Source organism: Haliaeetus albicilla, chromosome 1, assembly GCF_947461875.1.
Source record: "Haliaeetus albicilla chromosome 1, bHalAlb1.1, whole genome shotgun sequence".
In the NCBI taxonomy this organism is placed as follows: Eukaryota; Metazoa; Chordata; class Aves; order Accipitriformes; family Accipitridae; genus Haliaeetus; species Haliaeetus albicilla.
Window position 1 is genome coordinate 83,657,812 of NC_091483.1, and position 19,459 is coordinate 83,677,270.

The window sequence follows — 19,459 nt, forward strand, 5'->3', positions numbered from 1 at the left end:
AAGGGGGATATTCCCAGGGGAAGGCGGGAGGGAAGCAGAGCTGTTTGGAACCTCTCCCCGACCGACATTCAATCCCCGGCGCAGGTGTGAAGTTGCCGGCCCCGAAGCTGCCGCATACCTCTCATACCTGCGGCCACCCCGGCGGTGGCCCCGCTCCGCTGGGGACCCCCGAGGGAGACCCCCATCCTCACGGCCATCCTCATCCTCCCCAGCGCCCACCACGCTGCGGCCACCGACTCTCCTGGCTCCATCGCTCCCGTGGGACCCAGCCCTCCCCGTCCCCGCGGCCGTTCGGCCGGCAATGCGAGAGGGGGACGGTCCCCTTGTCATGTGTCCCCCCCCTCCACCGAGGCAACCAGACGGGTTTCCAGCGCATTTTGCTTTTTTATTACCACGCAGTAACACACACTACAGCTGCTGACTACCTACGACGGGGAACGCACGCACACAGGCACAAAAATAAAAGAATAAATTAAAATAAAGCAGTGTAAAAAAAAAAAAAAAGGACGGAGAAAAGGAGGGAGGTGAAAAAAAAAGCAAAAAAATAACAATAAAAAGGAAAATGAAAAAGGGGTTGGGTACACTGAGCTTCTAGGTAGGACGTTTTTATTTGATCTCATGGCTGACGGACGGCTTCCAGCGCGGAGGAGGATGCACGGTCGCGTCCCCGGGGCCACGGGCGCCCTGGCAGCCTCCTCTTCCTCCTCGGCTCGGCGGCGGGAGCTTCCCGAAAAGCACCTCCGAGGGATACCCCGGGTGACTGGAGGGGGGGGGGGGACACGGGGTGTGGGTCCCCGGTCAAGGCCGGGCACCCCGGAGAAAAGGCGGCGGTTTGGGTGACGTCCCTAGAGTTTGTTCGGTGATGCCGCCTGTGTCCCCCCTTCCTCCCCCGGGTTCCTCTCCATGGTGGCTGCACCAGGAGCCTGTCCCTGCCTTAGTCGTTGGAGGTGACGTCGATGTCTTCTCCGCTCGACTGCTTGGTGGCGAGGCGCCATCGGTTGATGTGGTGGGAACCTTTCTTCTTCTGATCCGAATCGGGGCCTTCCTCCTCCAGCTTCTGCCGTTTGTATTTCGTCCGCCTGTTCTGGAACCAGACTTTTACCTGGGCGAGAAGGAGAGACGGGCGCTCGCGGAGGGGTCCCAGCACGGGTCCCGGGCAGCAAGCTCAGTTTTCCTCGGACACCGATAAAAAAGAAGTCCCTGTCCCTCCAGGAGCGCTCCCACCGCCACCCTGCCCTGCCTCGGTTTCCCCTCTGCCCACGGCAAGGTGGGATGGGGAGGGGGACAAACGTGGCACATCGCAGGATGCGGGGTGCTGCCGCCTCTCAGCTCTGCTTCGCTGCGCATCCCAGCCTTGGAGAAACCCAAGACGGGTGAAGGACGCTCAATCCCACCTCAGACACGGGGCCAGCAGGCACACGGGACCCTCCTTACAGTGGCGCAACCCGGTGCCCATCACCCCGGCGTCTGGGCTGCGCGCAGCGGCGAGGTCTGCGACGGCCACGTGGGAGGACACGCGGAGCCATCCCCACACCTCCAGTGCGGACCTGTGTCCAGGGCCAGCGTGGCATCGTTACGCTTGGGCTAACCTGTATATAACCAGGTAGCTAATTCTAGATAGATTATAATTACAATTATTGATAATTAATTTACCACATTGAGGTTTCAGGAAACCTTTTCCACCGTGATGGTGGTCAAACGCTGTCCCAGGAGAGGCAGCGGGGTCTCCATCCTTGGAGATGACGCCCTCCTCACCCACCCGAGGCCCCGAGCATCCTTCTCCGACCCCGCATGCCCTCGATGCCAGCGCCGGGAGCACGGCCCGTGGTGGGGGCTGGACACGGCACCACGGACACGGCACCACGGACATGGCGGTCGGTTTGGGATGCTGAAAGCACCCAGGCGGTCAGTGGTGTGGGATGCCGTGCAGCCGGGGATGCGGGATGCTGCAGTGAGGGATGCGGGATGCCAGAGGCAGCAGTGCGGGATGCTGCATCCGGGGATGCAGGATGCTGCAGGCAGCGGTGCAAGGTTGTCACAGACGGGATGCGGGATGCTGCAGGCAGCGGTGCGGGATGCTGCAGACGGGATGCGGGATGCTGCAGATGGGATGCGGGATGCTGCAGACGGGATACGGGATGCTGCAGATGGGATACGGGATGCTGCAGATGGGATGCGGGATGCTGCCCGGCTTCCCAGGCCCCGCAAGACACTAGGTGCCGCTGCTCGCCAGCTTGCCACCGGCCAGGCTGAAGCCTTTACCCGCACCTCATCCCCCGTCACCCCTTTTCCCCCCTTCTCCTTCAGCATTAATTGCAGGCAACGTTTGCTTGCCGCTCTGGAGCCTTTCGCAGTGAGGCGAAGGCCAGTGTTCACACCTCACCGCATTCCCCAGGTGAGCCAAACCCTTGCCGGGTGCCGCGCAGCCAGCACAGTACAAGCCCTTGACTTCAAGGCATGCTTAGTCTATTGAAACAGCTGCTTTATGGCACCGGTATATATTATAAACCTCCCCCCCCACACCGCCCTGGACTCAAACCATTTGCTTTCCTAGCTTTGGGGCATTTCTGGAACAATACGGAGCTGGCGCCTTTCATTCAACGACTGCAAAGCACTTTGCAAACTTTAATTAAAGCTCTCAGCCCTCTGGGAGCAGGGAAGTTGCCTTATCCCTAAATTATAGAAGGGGAAACTAAGGCATAAAGCAATTAAGATGCTTGAGTGAGGCTCTGTGGAAATCAGGGGTGGGTGTGAAGCAGCTCCTGCACGTAAAGCCTTTCCTCTCCAGCTCTGTTCAGCTCGGAGAAATCCAGCCGGGTACGGCCATCTCCTGTGGGATGAGGCTCCCTTGCGCTTCCTGACTGTTTCGGCTGCGGGAATGGGGATGTTTCCAGGCTGGATGGGCTCCCTGACCCCTCCGATACCGCATCCCTCGCTCCAACAGGCCAGAAGCCACAATGAGAGAAGTGTGAGAACCTCACAGTGGGCAACTGGGGGATAAGCTGCCCCCTACGATGCCTCATCCTGACTCCAAGAGTAATTGGTTTAAACCCCCAAGCTCAGGGGGTTTTATCCCTTCCCAAACCCTCGCCACATTAACCATTGTCATGCCGGGTGTTTGTGCATCCGACCAGTGTGATGCTCCCGGGGTCCCTGCCGTTCCCCGGGACTGGCCCTGCTCTCCAGGGTCACCACCGTCCCCGTGCTCCTGCTGCGGGATGGGGACGGTCCCCAGATGGCTCCTGCATCCCGGTCCTGCCTCTGTAACACAGCTCCCGTCCACTGCTTTCGCCTGCAGGCGCGATGCGCTCCCACCCGTGCAACACCCTGCGGGCCATCGCCTCCACCGAGAAATCACGCTCTGCTTCGGGGATGCCGACAGCACCCAGAGAATCAGCTCTGGCTGAAAGGTGACGTTGCCGTCACCAAACTGGGGACAATTAACAGCCGGTGGCTTCATGTGCAGCTCCCCTGGACGACGACCCAAACCCTGCTGAGGGCTGAGAGCACAGGGATGGGTCTGGATGGTGACCGAGAGGGACCAGCTCCGTCATCGCTCGGGGCCAGACACGGTGACACCGCTTGTGCCGTGCTGTCACCCGAATGTGCCACCACCTCGAAGGGCAGCAGAGCTCCCCAAGCTGCACCCTCACCTACAACTGCAGTCCCAGCTGGGACTTTTCTTCTGAAAACACCCCAAAACTTTTAAGAGCTTGGTTTTGGGGACGGTCCTTGGAGGGGGGGGCACAGACCACTGCCAGCCCCAGGCTTTGCATGCGGCTGCTCTCTGGCTGTATCTGGGACGCGCATCTTTCTCCTCCCTTAACTCCCAGGCATTCGCTTGTTAATTATTACTGCTGCTGCCAGAGCGGCTTCGATGCCCAGCTGCCCCGACCCACCGGCCAGGGCTGCTGCGGATGCTGGGCTATACGGCATCTCCATAATCTCCTGGCAGGAGCCAGGCTGAGGCCTTTCCTTTGGGAAGACAGGTTGGAGACCCCAGAGCAGGGTTGTTAGCACCACTTGCTGCCGGGGATGGAGAGGCTCTGCCCGGACGGCCAGGTTGCGTCGTGCAAAATTAACTCAGGGAAGTTCTTCCCCAGCCCAGCGCGCCCCCCCCGGGGAGGTGAAGTGACCCAACGCCACCGGCGATGGGCACGGCAGCGTGACCGCCCGTGTCGGCCAGCCCGGCATGACCACAGCACGCAGCGTGGTACCCCCCTCTCCTCCTCCTCCTCCTCCTCCTCCTCCCTGCTCCCCATCTACCCGGCACACGAATCCCACCCCCGGCACGCCAGCCCCGGTGCACCCACGCTGCCTGGCACCCCCGCGGCACGACGACCATCATCGGGCTCGTTATACCATCCGGCTCACACGCACCGAGTCGTGTCCCGTCCCCCCCCGCGTCATCCCAACACGCAGGGCTCCTCTCGCACAGGCCACCCTGCATCCCCCCCGCCGCCCCGAGCCATCCCTACGCATCTTCCAGCCTCATCCCACTTATTGAACACTTGGTGTTTCCTTCGGGACCCTGTGCTGCTGCTGGATTTTCTCCCGTTCCCTTTTTTGTTGTTGTTGTTGTTGTTGTTGTTGTTGTTGTTGCATGGGCCTGTCTTATCCCAGACTAATACAGCTCCTTGGCAGGAGAAATGGTGAGAAGGGGTTAAACACCTCCGCCCTTCCCCACCCTATATCCCAAGGCATTTCCTGATGCCGGGCAGGTATCCGTACCCTTTTCACCTTCCCCCAGGGCTGCTCCAGGTGTTGCTCCCCGGCTGGGGACCCGGAGCGGGCACAGCCCAAAGGGCAAAACTCCCTTTTCCAGGAGGAAAAGCAGCTGGGCAATAGGGCCAGGCACAGCCAGAACCGGCAGCCCCTTCTCGGAGCAGCTAAATCCACTGGGAAATAATGAAACACATCCACCCGTGGGTTTGGATGTGGGGCTGGGTGTTTGCGGTGGGTGAAAACACACCTGTGTCGCACCGGGAATGCGTGTCACCGAGGATGGGGGGTGGTTTTCCATGGGAGGTTTGTGTGCGTGTAGGATTCATCACTGGATATATAATAATAATACTAATAACAACAACAACAACAACAACAACAATAATAATAATAATAATAATGCCTGCTTTTGGCACGGTCACCGGTCCGGCTGGCTCTCCCACCCTGCCAGTCCCGGTATTTGAAACCCATCCCGTGTCACATCCCTCTGCCCATTGGGGTTATTTCCCTCCAGGTCATTAAAAGAAGATTATTTTTTTTTAAAGATTCTTTTTCTAAAGCCACAAAGCCGAAAGGGAAAAAGTCTTCCCTGCCGCCCCCGCGGGTCCCCCTGCCAACTGCTGCTGCCTTTGGGGACACTTTGCCAACACTTGCTGCCATCCCCCTGTGCCGGGCCTGATGCTCTTTCCCCCCAGGAACCAGCCCCAGGCCCCCCCAAACACCTCCCGCCCTGACCCGCACTCGCTCCCTGCCCTCAGGTGATGAATTACCCTGCGCCGAGCGGCTGCAGCAGCTTTCAAAAAACATGGAAATACCATACTACAAAATAAGCTGCAGTGCATTAAAAAAAAAAATATTTTTTTTAAAAATCTATATTGCCTCTTGCCATTTCTAAATCTCCACCCGGATTTAGGGACAGATGCCTCTGCTTTTTCCCCAATAAATTGCATTATTGCATTCAGGCTCGGGGCAATGATGCAAAATCTGAGGGACTCGCTGAGCTCCCCCTCGGGCACCCCGCAGCTGCCCTTTCCGCCCGGACAAGTTGCTGTTTGTTCTTTGACCTTTCAGGGTTTGTTTGTTTTTTGTTTTTTTTTCTCCTTTAACATCATTTTCAGCCCGGAGAGGTGACAGAAGCAGCAAGGAAAGGACCTGAGCCCGGGTGCCAGCTACTGCCGTGCCCTGCCAGCCGCAGGGCTGGGGGGGTCGGGATAGCATCAGCATCAGGATACAAACAGCCTCTGGATTTTGTGGGCTTGGTCCATCCTCTCCAATATCCGAACCTGCCGTTTCCCGCCGTCCCTGTGACATTTTCTTCCCGGTACGTTCCCTCTCGCAGAGCTGCATTTGGAGGTTTTTGCTTGGCAGAGCCTGGGCGAGGATGAGCCAGGCGGGTACCGGGAACACCCACGGCTCCAGCTTTATTTTCCAATTAAATTAAAGGATAAAAATTAAATTATTTCAGAATATAGGCCAAACTACCTAGCCAGAATTTGGAGAAAACTTTCTCCATCAACTCAGTTACTGAATATTATGGGAAATAGCGTACCTTCACCCAGAGTGTTTGGGAATAGCTGTTAGCTAGGACACCGGGCTTGGACAGGCACAGAGATGCTCAGCCCCGACTCCCCTGTTTTCCCCCGGCACCCTACACTTTTCCATTCCCTTTGCTGCCCGACGGCCCTCCTGGGTCTCATCATTTTTTAGAGCCCGTGAAATGTCTTTTCTAAAAATCACAAAGTTGCAGCTGAAATAAATGCCCTTCGGCAGGCACCCGTCTTTGCACCCATCCTGACTTTCGGGCACGGCGGTGTTTGTGTACGGAACCAAAGCCGCACAACTGAGGTGCGTTTTTGCAGCTCTCCGGGGAAGGGTCTCACGCTGCTGTTCTTTTTTTAACTGGATTTTTAAAACCAGATATTGCTCTTGGGAAAAACACCCCAAGCAAGTAAGAAATAACACCGGAAAACCACTCCGGAGCGTGGCACGACGCATTCCCAGCCTCAAGCCCCACCGGGGGTGACCGTACCGACCAAACACCATGGCAAAAAAAAACCCCAACCAACCCCCGAGCCCACGCGAACCCGCACGGTTCGGCCACCGTTTCCACGTGGGATTCCTGGACAAACCCAGCCGGGATTTGGCAGAGCGCAGCCCGAGCCCCGCACAGGTTCGGCGTCGTCTCGGCCGCCCGATGCCGAGCTGCTCCCACTGGTAGAGGGGACGGACGGACGGACGGACGTCGGGACCGACGGCTGTGGGAAGGGCGAGTGGGTACCTGGGTCTCGGAGAGGCTGAGGCTGCTGGCCAGCTGCTTGCGTTCGGCGCCCACCACGTAGTGGTTCTTCTCGAAGGCTCGCTCCAGCCGCAGGAGCTGTGACGGCGAGAAGGCGGTGCGGATGCGCTTGGGTTTCCGGGCGAAGGGGCCGTGGAGGAGCAGGCTTTCCTGGGACACCTCGCTCCCTGCGGACAGAGAGCCCCGTTAGGGTCCCGCGCCGGCACCCCCCCAGCTCCCCCTTCTGTGGGACCAGGGTTGGGGGGGGGATGTTGGGGAGACCCGCTCGCCCTGTGACACGGGAAGGATGGACAAGGGGGTTTTGGGGGAGTCCTGGGCACCTTCCCTGCGGTCCCATGGTGGGGTGGGACAGGGGGAAGGGAAAGGAGAGAGAAGGAAAGAGGGAGAAGGGATGGATGGGGAGAGCAGGAGGAAGAGGAAGGAAAGAGAGGGAGAAGGGGGGAGGCAGGGGAAAAAAACAGAGAGAAAGAGAGAAAAAAGAAGATAAACAAGAGGAGAAAGCCTAAGAAAGTGACAGGGGAAAAAAAGAGACAGAAAGGGAAAAGAGAGAAAGAAAGAAAAAGAAGACAGAAAGGGAAAAGAGAGAAAGAAAGAAAAAGAAGACAGAAAGACAAGAAGGAAAAGAAAGTGAAAGGGAGAAGGAAAGTGAGAGAGGAGGGAAGTGGGAAAGCAAGAAAGAAAAAAGAAAGAAGGGAGGGAGAGAGGGAGGGAGGAAAGAGAGAGACCGAAAAGGCAGAAAGAAATGAAAGAACGAAAGAAAAGAAAAAGAAAGAAAAGGCCAGAAAGGGAGACGGCTCGGAGGCCGGGCAGGTGGAAGGGCCGGGGGCTGCGCAGGCAGCGGAGCCGGGGGGCGGCGGGGGGGAGCGGGGCCGGAGCGGGCAGCCCCGCTCCCGGGACGGGACCGGGGGGGGCGGGGGGGGCCGGGCCGGTGCCCCCGGGAACCGCCGCAATCGCCGGCGGAGCCGCCGGAGCCCGGAGCCCGGCGAGGGGTTGGTGGGGAACGGATGGATAACGCGGGGAGCTGATAACCCAGGTTGGGAACACTTCTGGGGGCTTCGGGCCGGCCCCGGGGGGGACAGCGAGGGGCCGGGGAGGGAGAGGGGAAAAGGGGAAAAGGGGAAAAGGGGAAAAGGGGAAAAGGGGAAAAGGGGAAAAGGGGAAAAGGGGAAAAGGGGAAAGGAGAGGAGAGGAGAGGAGAGGAGAGGAGAGGAGAGGAGAGGAGAGGAGAGGAGAGGAGAGGAGAGGAGAGGAGAGGAAAGGAAAGGAAAGGAAAGGAAAGGAAAGGAAAGGAAAGGAAAGGAAAGGAAAGGAAAGGAAAGGAAAGGAAAGGAAAGGAAAGGAAAGGAAAGGAAAGGAAAGGAAGGGAAGGGAAAGGAAAGGAAAGGAAGGGAAAGGAAAGGAAAGGAAAGGAAAGGAAAGGAAAGGAAAGGAAAGGAAAGGAAAGGAAAGGAAAGGAAAGGGGAAAAGACAGAACGGAATAGAAAGAGGAACTAAGAAAGGGAGAGACAGAAAAGGAGAGAAAGAAAAGAAAGGTAAAGGAAAGGAAGACAGAGTCAGAGAAGAAGAAACAAGGAAAAGAAAGAAGGAAAGAAAAGAAGGAAAGAAAGAGAAAGAAAAAAGGAAAGCAAGAAGGAAAGCAAGAAGGAAAGCAAGAAGGAAAGCAAGAAGGAAAGAAAGAAAAAGAAGGGAGAGAGAGACAAGCTGTAAGATCGAACAAAATCTCGCTGGCCAGCCGAGATCCACCGCAATCTTCCCCTTCGTTCCCGAGAAGGAGAACCCCAAACTCCCGGCTCCGCCGGCCGCGGGGCCGCGCAGGGAGGCGGCAGCGCCGGTCCCGTGCCCGGGAGCCCCGCGATGCCCGGCCGGGACCCCCGCTCCGGCCGAGGCGGAGCTGCCGAGGGGCTGCCCCGGCCCCCGCCCGCCCACCGGTACCGGCTCCGGCACCGGGGCCGCCGCACGCCGGCTCCGGGGCTGCGGGAGCGCACCGGGGTTTGCAAAGGCACTCCGGCACCGGGTGTGCAACGGCACTGAGCACCGGGGCGTGCAAACTCACCCCGACACCGGTGTGCAAACGCACCGAGCACCGGAGTGTGCAAACGCACTCGGCACCGGTGTGCAAAGGCACTAGATACCGGGTGTGCAAAGGCACCGAGCACCGGGGCGTGCAAAGGCACTAGATACCGGGTGTGCAAACGCACCAGACAGCGGGGTGTGCAAACGCCCTCTGACACCAGGTGTGCAAACGCACCGAGCACCGGGGGGGTGCAAACCCCCCCGGAGCACACCGGCCGTGCGTGCAGGCACCGCAGCAACAGGTTTTTTTGCCCCCGGGACCCCCTCGGCCCCGCCGCTTAAGGGGTCCCACGTCTCCCCCGTGTCCCGTCCCCGTCCCCCCCGTGTCCCGGTAGCCGCGGGTGGGCGATGCCCCCCTCTCACCTTGGAAGCGATGCCCGAAGAAGCGGTTCCGCAGCACCCAGGGATAGAAGTTGAGCGGGTCGCGGTGTTGCGGCCCGAAAAAAGAATGGGGGGGGGGCAGCCCCGACCCCCCCCAACTGATGGGGCCCGACGGGTAACCCCGGGTGCCCCACGGCCTCGGGAAAAACGAGCTCGGTGCTGCCGTAGAGGGCTCGACCGGCGGCTGCTGCTCCCTGGAAACCGGGGGGGAAAGCGGCGGCGGCGGCGGCGGCGGCGGCGTCGGCGGGTCCGGGGTAACCGAGGGCGGCGGGACGCGGGGGGTCCTCGGGGCTGAGGTGGGTGTCCTTGCCCACCAGGGACTCGATGGTGAAGCAGCGCTTCGCAGACGGCTGGAACATGGTTTGGAGCCGGGAAAAGGGCGGGGAGGGGTTGGGGAGGGAAAGGGGAGGGAGGGGGGGGGGTTTGGGGGGGGGGGCCCGGAGCGGGGTTGTTCCTCCCGGGTGTGCGCTTCTTTCCTTCTGTGTGTGTGTCTGTGCGAGAAACACCCCCCCCCCCGAGACGCACACACGCCCCGTCGCCCACCCGCGGGCGCCCACGCAACCCGCAAAAGCCCCGGGCAGCCGGTACAAATACGGCCGGTACCTGGCGGGGCTGGGAGGAGGGGGCGGCTTCACCTGCTCGGGTCGGGGCCGGGGGTCGGGGTGGGGTGGGGGGGGTAAAGGGGGTGGGAGGGGGTAAAGGGGGGTGATGGGGGGGGTGGGAGGCAGGGGGAGGGAGGGAGCGCCCGAAAAACTGGACTGGAGCAGCTCCCGCAGGCGCGTCGCGAAGTTGTGGTAGAGGGGCTCCGGCTGCGGGGTGGGTTTTTTTTTTTTCTTCTTCTTTAAAAAAAAAAAAAAAAAGAAAAAATCTTTAAAAAAATCCTTTTTTTTTTTCTTTTCCCTCTTTTTTTTTTTGGTCCTTTTTTTCGCTTTTTAAATTTTAAAAAACCCAATAATAAATAAATGTCTATCTATCTATATATATAGCCGCGGCGGCCGTTTGTAACTCCGCGGCTCGGGTTGCTGCCGGCCGGGTGGGAGGGAGGGAGGGAGGTGAAGCCCTCCCCCGCGCCCCACCGCGGCTCCCCGCCTCCCGCGCAAGCTCCGCTCCCCTCCGCGTAACCCCCCCCTCCTCCAAAGGCAGGACCTTCCCCCCCACCACCACCGCCGGACAAAAGCCCGCTCTTCCCACGGGTCCGATCCTGCGCTGGGAATAAAAAAAAAAAAAAAAAAATTAAAAAAAAAAAAACCACCACCAAACAACCCAATAACTCGCGGATTTGGCTGGTTTTACGCCGGCGTGGATGTTGGGGGGGGGTGCGCAGCCCCTCCGCGGGCCAGTCCCGAGTTCACTCCGCAGTTTGACTCTGCTCGGAGTTTTTGTTGGCCCGCGGAGGCGGGGGCCAGCCCTCCCCTCCCGCACAAAGGGGGTTGAAAGTCTATTTTCCACTTGGCTGGATTGAAATACTCCGCGGAGCCTTCCCCCCCCCTTCCCCGCGGAGAGGAGAGCGCTGCTGCGCGCCCGCGGGTTTTCCGCGGACACGCTCCCACAAGAGGCTGGGGCGGGGGGGGAGGAAAAAAAAAAAACAACCATGAAACCCCACGGAAATTAACGCCTAAAAATGGAGTGAGCACGTCGCCAAAGGGATTTTTATTTTTATATTTCTGGAAAAGAGAGAGAAAAAATAATCTAGATTTAAAATATGTGTTTATATTAAAAACTGGAAATAAAGAAGCGGGGCTGGCGGAGAGGGCAGCCGGGCACGGAGCGGGGCACACCCGCGGAGGGATGGGGAAGGGGAAGGAGAAGGGGAAGGGGAAAAGGAAGGAGAAGGGGAAAGGGAGGGGGAAAAGGAAAGGGAAGGAGAAAGGGGAAAGAGAAGGGGAAGGGGAAGGGGAAAGAGAAGGGGAAAGGGAAGGGGAAGGGGAAGGAGAAAGGGGAAGGGAAGGGGGATGTGGAGACAGCACTTGGCTCAGACACGGGAGCTGTGCCCAGCTCCGGACCATTTGTGGAATTTAATTTAAATCAATTTAATAGATAATTCAATTTAATTTTTTTTTTTCTCACTCTTTTCTTTACCCACCCTGGGCTGGACTGGGGGGTCGGCAAGGTGGGGGTGCAGACCCTCCACCCCTGCCTTCCAGCAGCCACCCCTTGGGAGCTGCGCGGGGCCGGGATTTCGTTCCATGTGGATCGCGCCAGCATTCAGCATCTTCTGCGGGGGAAAAAGAAAAAGCCGGCCGAGCGCTGGCTGCTCACCGCGGGAATCCCCGCCGGCAGCATTTCCCTTCCGCGCCCCGTCTCCGCAGGAACCTTTTTTGGGGGGAGCTGCTTTGGTTTGGGGGATAAATCGCTGTCTTGGAAAATTATAAACCTTTAAATTGATTTTTTTTTCCCCTATTCGCCCCAGGTGGTTTTCAGTCCCGGCTTGGTGTCCAGGCAAGGCTCCCTGGCTGCTCCGAAGGGAGCTGGGAAGCTGCTATGCTGAAAACCAGGCGAGAGCCCCAAATTTACCTTTACATTTCTTTTTCCCCCTGCTGCTCCCAGGCCTGCTCCCACCTCCAGGATAATTCAGGCAGGATCTTTATCCCCCACTGGAATAAAACACGGACCCCCCCCCAGGCGGGTGCCTTGCTCCAGCCCCTGCTGTCCGCAGCTTATTAAGCGGAAAACTTTAGCCCCTGCATCCCGGGGAGGAGGTGATCCAGGAGCAGCCTGCCTTCCCGCTGGATTTCTGGCCAGGAGGAGCTCTGGGTGGAGGAGAAAGACATTTTCTTTTTTAACGAAAGAACGGCAGAGCGTGCCAGCGCAGCGGAGGGATGCGGCCGGCAGCGGCGGTGGGCAGGCAGGGCTGGGCAGGGGGGGTGCAGCACCGGGATTAGGGGGTGCTGGTGGGGGAAACTGGGGGGGGAGGGGGTCTGCTGCTTGTTAAAATACAACAGTGAGGCTTTTCCCAAGGAGCAAACGAAAGAGGAGCGATGGAGGGGGAGAGGGAGACAGAACAGGCACCAAAAACTGGCCTTGGGGTTGGGGGTAGAGGGGCAGCTCCGGGGGTGCCTGGCGATGGGCAGGCGGGCAGCGGGTCCATCCCCATCCATCCCCATCCGTCCCCATCCATCCATATCCCCCAGCCCTGGCCACCGCTCGCCTGCCTGGACTCAAATCCCTGCCCGTACCCCTTCCTCACTCCGCAGCAGCCCTAGCAGGCAGGTTTTGCCGGGGCCGGATCCGGCACGCTGCCGGCAGGTGCAGTCCGTCATCCCCGTCCCCCCCCTCCCCGGTCTCGTTAATCTATAACACATCGGCCTCCAGCATCAAAGGGCAGAATGTGGAAAATCAGGCCCCGGGCCTCGGAGCGTGGCCACGGGCGCAGCTTGCCGGGATGTTAAAAGTTGACCAGACTTCAAAGTGCTGGATCGTTTCCTCCTAACCTCTCCCACCTGCTCTTCCCATGGGCACAGCTCCTTACCCTGCCCGGATTTCTTCTCGTCAGCCTCCAAGTGTGGTCCCAAAGTGAAGAAGGGAGGAATGAGGCTGTATTTTGGGTTGGGGGGGCTAAGGAGGTCTGGAGCCTGTCTGTCCTGGGCTGCTTCTTCAGCTTTTTTTTTTTTTTTTTTCTTTGGTTCAGGGATATGCTGGATGGGAATAAACTGACCCTACACAACCCGGTGGGCTTCAGCGGGTTATTCACCTCACCTCACCTCCCTCAGTCTCCCTTTTTTAAGGTGGTTTGGTCATTTGGTCCATTGATAGTGGATGGATGGAGATGGCATGGGAATGGTAGTAGATGTGTACATTGACATGGATGGACGGGAGATAGCTTTAGTCTACTGAGTCAGGCTGATATTGAGAAAGGATCCCACCACCGAGCCCGGGAAGGGGAAGCTGCCCAGGTCACATAGCTATGGGCTGGAAGAGGCGAGTCCAGCAAGGAAAGATGCTGCTGGGTCTTCACCCACCTACGCAATGGTCACGCTGGCTTTTCCATGGGGGCTGCATCCACCCTCACCTCTCCGGCATGGCCTGACTGGTACGTCGGTACAGAAACCCTGCACGGATTGGGCTCTGGTGTGGCGGGTCCTGGTGGGCTTCAGACATACTCAGAGGTGGAAGATCTTGAAGGCCATTTGGTGCGGTTGCAGCCAGGTGTCATGAACGGGAATTTCGCGCTTGCAAAGCAAACAGGATTTTGCACCCAGCTCCTTGTAGACATCGAAACCCCCAGCTCCTGAAAGGATCGTCTGCGTCCCTTGAAACATCTCGAGATGATCGTGCAGGTGCCTGTAGCCTTGATAAAGCCTTTCAGAAAGCTGCAGCACCCTCGGCCATTGGTGGCGATGGTCGTCCTGGTGCTGAGGCTGCACCCGCACCCGGGACAGAGGTTGCTCCGGTCACTTCTGCTCAGCAAGGTGGTCCCACAGGGCCACGGTTTTGGGGAAAGTGGCTGCGACTCATTAGTTGAAAGTGCTGTCCAGAGGTTGGGTGCTTGGGGACCTTTCCCCTGACCTTGTGCCTGACCTTGGGGACCCCACGTCTCCTGTTTTGCCCACGGGTTGAGTGGGGCGATGAGCCGGTTCACCCACGCCGGGGCCCATGGAGGGCAGCAGCACTGAAACACGCGGGTTTTTGGGCAGCGTCTGCATCACCTGCTTGTGACACGACTTGTCAGTGCGGCGCCGATGCCGCAGGCACCAGCAGCACACACGGCACCGCGGGTGGCATCGCCTGCCATATGGGTACGGGACGTGGTCCTCCTTGGGGTGACAGCGGGTACAGCATCGGGGGGCAGAGCTGTGGGGGTCCTGGTGGTCCCCGGGGTGCAACCCAGCCCCCCCCCCAGCCACTGGGAGCAAAACCTAAACCACTGCCCCTGGTTTGTCATCGTAGTCCCTGGGGTGGCAGCAGCAGCGGGTGCATGGCATCGCTGTGCCCCAGGCAGGAGCAGATCTCTCCCTCATCCCCCATCCCAGCCTTTAAACCTCCTCAGGATGCTGCGATCAGGAGCTCCGTGCTTTAGCACTGTGATGCCTGGGGATGGTTTTGAGGGTTTATACCGCTGACAGCACGAAGAAGAGCTCAGCTGCGGTGTTTGGGTTCAGCCAGCCCTCCGCACTGGTTTTGGGGGTGAAGACTGGTCTCCCAGCTAATGGCCCACCATGTACCTCTCTCCAGGGCTGTAGGATGTCCCTTAGAAATGCTTTTTCGTGCATGGCAGGGTCAGCAAAAATGTCTTTCTAGAAGAGCTCAGGAAATTTTGACACAGGAAATTACGCGTCCAGCCCCGGGGAGGGTTTGGGTGCTCCCCGGGACGGCACCGGAGCGTGACCCCCCACGTCAGCATCCCCCCGGGGCTCGTGCCGGCTTTGCTCCAGCAGCTAAGCAAGCGAGATCCCTTGCAAGATTACACCGTTGCAGGGGCAAAGAAACCACGGGGAGAGGTTCCGTCCCCGCTCGGATGTGCTGGGAGAGTCCCCCCAGAACCCCATGGGGACTGCGTGGAGTTATATTAGGGGAGATCGGCAGACTTGGCTCCCCCTCACCTCCGCAACATACCGTTAAATGGCATCAAGACAGTGTATCAGCCGCTTACATATGTTGCTTATAGACGCCAAACTTATTAACACAATAAAACTGCTGCTAAGAAGCTTTCCTGCCTCCTTTCCCGCGTGGAGAGCATCAGTGTTGGAAGCACCTAGCCGCCTCGTATGGAAACACCCGGGGTTGCTTTTCATATGGCACCGGGAAAAATAAATATATGAATCAGCCAGGGTCCCCCTTCCAGTGTTTTCAGACCTCGGCTGTGAGGGCAGGGAGTTGGGGACACCTCAAAGCGGGGGGGGTTAAAGCCATTCCTGGGGTGAAGCCATCCCATCCCACCTGGGTGCCTGTCCCGGGAGGCAGCGTGCCTGGGGGGGGATGCTGGGGCTCACGGAGTGCTGCTGGGTGGTCTGGGTGCTGGCTGGCTCTTCTGGTGCAGAATGCTCTGAATCAATGAATCTCCCTCTGGCTTTGCTTTGAAAGTGGTCGGAGGGGGACCCTGGGTGATTCATGTATTTATTTTCCCGGGTGCCATATGAAAGGCAACCCCGGGTGTTTCCATACGAGGCGGCTAGGTGCTTCCAACACTGACATTCTCCAGGAGAAAAATAGGCAGGAAAGCTTCTTAGCAGCAGTTTTATTGTGTTAATAAGTTTGGCGTCTATAAGCAACATATGTAAATGACTGATATACTGTCTTGATGCCATTTAACATTATGTTGCGGAGGTGAGCGGGAGCCAAGTCTGCAGCATTTCGACTAATACATGAGGAGCTGCCAATTCTGGTGGGTTTTTTCCTTCTTTTTTTTCCCCTTTTTGAAAAAAATTTAAACAAGTTAGCAATCTGCCCGCACCAAAATAATGACTCGGACCCTTCCGTCTCCGTTGCCGTTTCTTGGAAAATGGGTAAATATTGTGTTCGTTTAGCCTTGGTGGCAGCTCGAGTCCCCGGTGCTGGGATGAAAAATCCCGGCTCGCCGGGTATCCCGGTCCCCATCGCTGTGGCCGGGGAGAGGGGCCGGCGAGGAAAGAGCAGAGCCAAATGCAGCCATGGCTGTCGGTAGCAGAGGTGCCAATGTCTCCTCATTTCCCCCTTCCCCGATGGGGGTGGGGGGGGAATGACAAGGGGGGGAAAAAAAAAATTAAATATAAAATGCCGTGAGTTTCTCCCTCTCGCAAGTAATTTTCAGTTAATTTATGTTGAATCAATGGTTCCTTGCAGTCATATGGATGGCAGGCTCCCAGCCATTATTAGTGTAAACAGATTTGTGAGCAGTATATTTAGCTGTTCCATATTGCTTTTAGGAAATGTGCACATTTCAATGGCGTATACTTAGAGAGGGCCATACCCTGCCACCGCTCTGCAGGTGGGGACGGTGCCGTACACAGGCACCCGTGCTCCCGGCCTCCTCTTCCTCGCCCAAGAGGAAGCCTCGGCGCAGGGGGTTTCGGTTACCCTCGGAGGCAGCGGGAACCGTCACCTCCCGAACGTCCCATCTGCAAAAAAAAACCCCTACAAAATTGGGGATTTGCTGGGGATGGTCTGGCCAAGGCCGTGCTCCATCCCCGCAGGGCACAGAGGCCGGATCCAGCTCACGAGCATGGAGACAGAGGTGTTTGCAGCAAGGGGGGGGGGTCCCTTTGGGTGGGTGCCCAGCATCGTTTTGATGCTCCGGGGCACCCACTTGTTCCCCAGAGCTCTCAGCAGCCTACAAGTGTCATGAGTGGAGTCGGTGCTCAAGCATCGTTGGGGTCAATCCCCGCGGGCTCAGGCCACTGCCCGGGGTGGGCATCCATCCAGGCACCGTGCTGGGATGCAGGTGGCACGTCCAGCATGCACGCCATGGGTACGGGACACGGCGGCTTCATCCCTGCCATGGGGGGAGGGATGTGGACCTGACCCCCCCCGCCTCCACCTGAGCTGCTGATTTAAGAAAAGTTGTTGTGCTGCGGAGAAGTGCCAAACTCGAGAGGGCTGGGGCCAAAATGTAAAACATGCTAAAAAAGAAATCCCCAGATTTCAATCGAACAGGTGTAAAAGCCAGCCAGCAGCGCTGGCAGAGGCCCTCCAAGTCCCGCGGGCCAGATTCCGCATCCTTACACTACCCTTTTCTGTGCCCTCCTGCTGTCGAGGGAAGCTCCCCAGAAGTGAGCAGGATCCGGCCCTTCCCCATCTCCTACCCCTTCTCGCCCCGCACCGGGTGCCCGCCGCCAAAATAACCCAGAAACGCCAAATCCAGAACCCGCTGCCGGTTCCCACGTGCCGGGATGGCACCAAGCATGGATGCGGCCCCTCTGCCAAGGAACCGGGGCAGGATACGGCCCTGGGAGGGTTTTTGCTATTTTAATTTTTCCTGCCGGCTTGCCTGCGTGCCCGAAAATAGCTGCGGCGAGCGGGCTGGCACGGGCGGCAAGGAGCATCGCCAGCTTCCAGCGGCACGGCGGTGAAAGGATTTGGGCAACATCTCACCATGGCTACCCGGGCCAGGGAGAAGTATGTCGGCTCCGGGGGGAGGGTGCCGGCCCCTTTCATGGAGGAGAAAGCCGCGACATCAGGGCTCTGTTGTTGGATGTCACCATCTCCCTCCCACCAGCGTGAAAAATCAATTAGGAAGAATTAGCGACGTGTCAACGGGTGTTGCGCAGGGAGAATTACGGGCCCCATCCTGCACGCCGCTCCGCGGGTTCACCCAGGGGAGCGTGGCCGTGTGTCACCGCTCCCTCAGCCATCCCCAATGCCCCCAGCACCATTACAACCCCAAAACCGTGATGCCCAGGCACCCGAATCGGGCCCGGGGTGCCGATTTCCAAACCGGGCGCCCAGCCGTGCCCGGGCAGCTGCGTGCCACCCCAGCACTCCCTGCCTCAGTTTCCCCATCCCTACAATGGGGCTTGGCCAGACCTCAGCCCCTGAGCCCCGCAGCATCGGAGACCCCATCGGAGCCCATCCCCGTGGCTTCGGGACTGGAAGCGGTTCAGCAGGAGTGTAACTCGCACCGTGTTGCCACTTTTCTCTTTCCTCCTCTTTCTGTGTGTGTGTGTATATATATAAATAAGAAGGAAAAAAAAATCCCAAACTCTGATTAAAATCCCCTTTTTTATTCACCTGCCCATCTTTCCTCTGTCTCCATCTCCCATTCTATCCAAACTCATAATTAATTGCTCAAGGCAAAAGTAATGAATGTTAATTGGCCATCTGTACAAAGACTAATTAAAATCTACCATGCTGGGGATTAAAACATACCTATAGCAACTGCCTGAATTGAGAATGAGACAGAGGAGAGATTGAGAAAACAGCTGAAAGGCTTGTGCAAAACGCAATCTCGCTTAGGTGTGAGATGAGTTGCAACTCGGAGATCTGAGATGCTTTATTATTAAATTAAAAAAAGGGGGGGGGGGAAGAAACTTCTGAGCTGAGCTGGGAGATGGTTTAATGGGAAGAAAGGCCGCGGGAGATTTCAAAGGCGGAGTGACCCCAACATTTCAGGTTTGGTTTGGTTGAGGATAATAGCTGCCCACTCCCCTCCCCACCGGCAGAAAATATTTCACGGTGTTTTCAGCTTTTTAGGGTTTCTGGATGTGAAGAAACCACGGCGGGCACCGGGAGGCTGCTGGGCTGGAAGGGGGGAAAAGAAGCATCCCCTGAATTTGAAAAGTTAGGGATGGAGCGCTTGGCACCAGGCGATGGGCATCACCGCCTGGCCGGGCGTCCGCCGGCAGCGGGGTCTGCATCCCGCTCTGCCCCGAAGCTGCCCCGTTCCCTTCTTTGTCCTAAATCCTCGGCTTTTCAGCCCGGCCGCCTCTTTGTTGCGGGGAGGGTTTAGGAGTTGGAGGAATAGAGCAAAACGAATAAGGCAGTGCTAATTATTCACTGGGCTGCTCCTCCTCCTCCTCCTCCTCCTCCTCGCTGCGGCCCCAACGAGCCCCCCCGGCCCCCGTACAAACACCTCCTGACCTTTCCCTGTGCTGAGCGTGGAGCTGGGATCCATCCCACCCAGCCGAGGTGTCCCCTCCAGCGCCGGTGACACGGCTGGAGGTGGCAGGAGGTGCTCGGGGATGGAGGGTACCCCGGGGGATGCTGGCCGGAGGGTGGCAAGGAGGCCAGATCCTCTCTCCAAACAGGTCCTCCAGGCTGAGGGCAGCTCTGGCATGTGCAAAATGCCATTTTTTTAGTAAAAAAATAATAATAAATAAATAAAGAGAGAGAGAGAGAGAGAAAAGTGCTTTTTTCCTCCAGCCAAAGCTGGGGTTGGGTTTCTGCTGGAAACCACTGACCTGCAGCTCCACTGCCTTGTGTCCCCAGGCCGGGGCTGTCCCCATCTATCCCATGTGCCAGCTCCGATGCCACCAAACAACCTCTTTTTTTTAATCCCACATCCCCAGTGGTTCATTCCAGCAGCAACCGACCGCATCCCCGTACCCCTGCGATGCCGGGGATCGCCGCTGCCAC

At 58.1% G+C, this 19,459-nt stretch overlaps 1 protein-coding gene across 1 annotated transcript; it reads right to left on the reverse strand.

The window, feature by feature from the left end:
* Window positions 1-851: 851 nt before the first annotated feature.
* On the reverse strand, window positions 852-9,831 carry LOC138686392 (homeobox protein EMX1-like). The gene is given in 4 exon segments (XM_069788998.1): window positions 852-1,102; window positions 7,001-7,185; window positions 9,455-9,566; window positions 9,568-9,831. Coding segments are annotated over 4 exon segments (729 nt in total). The 3' UTR covers window positions 852-934.
* Window positions 9,832-19,459: the final 9,628 nt, after the last annotated feature.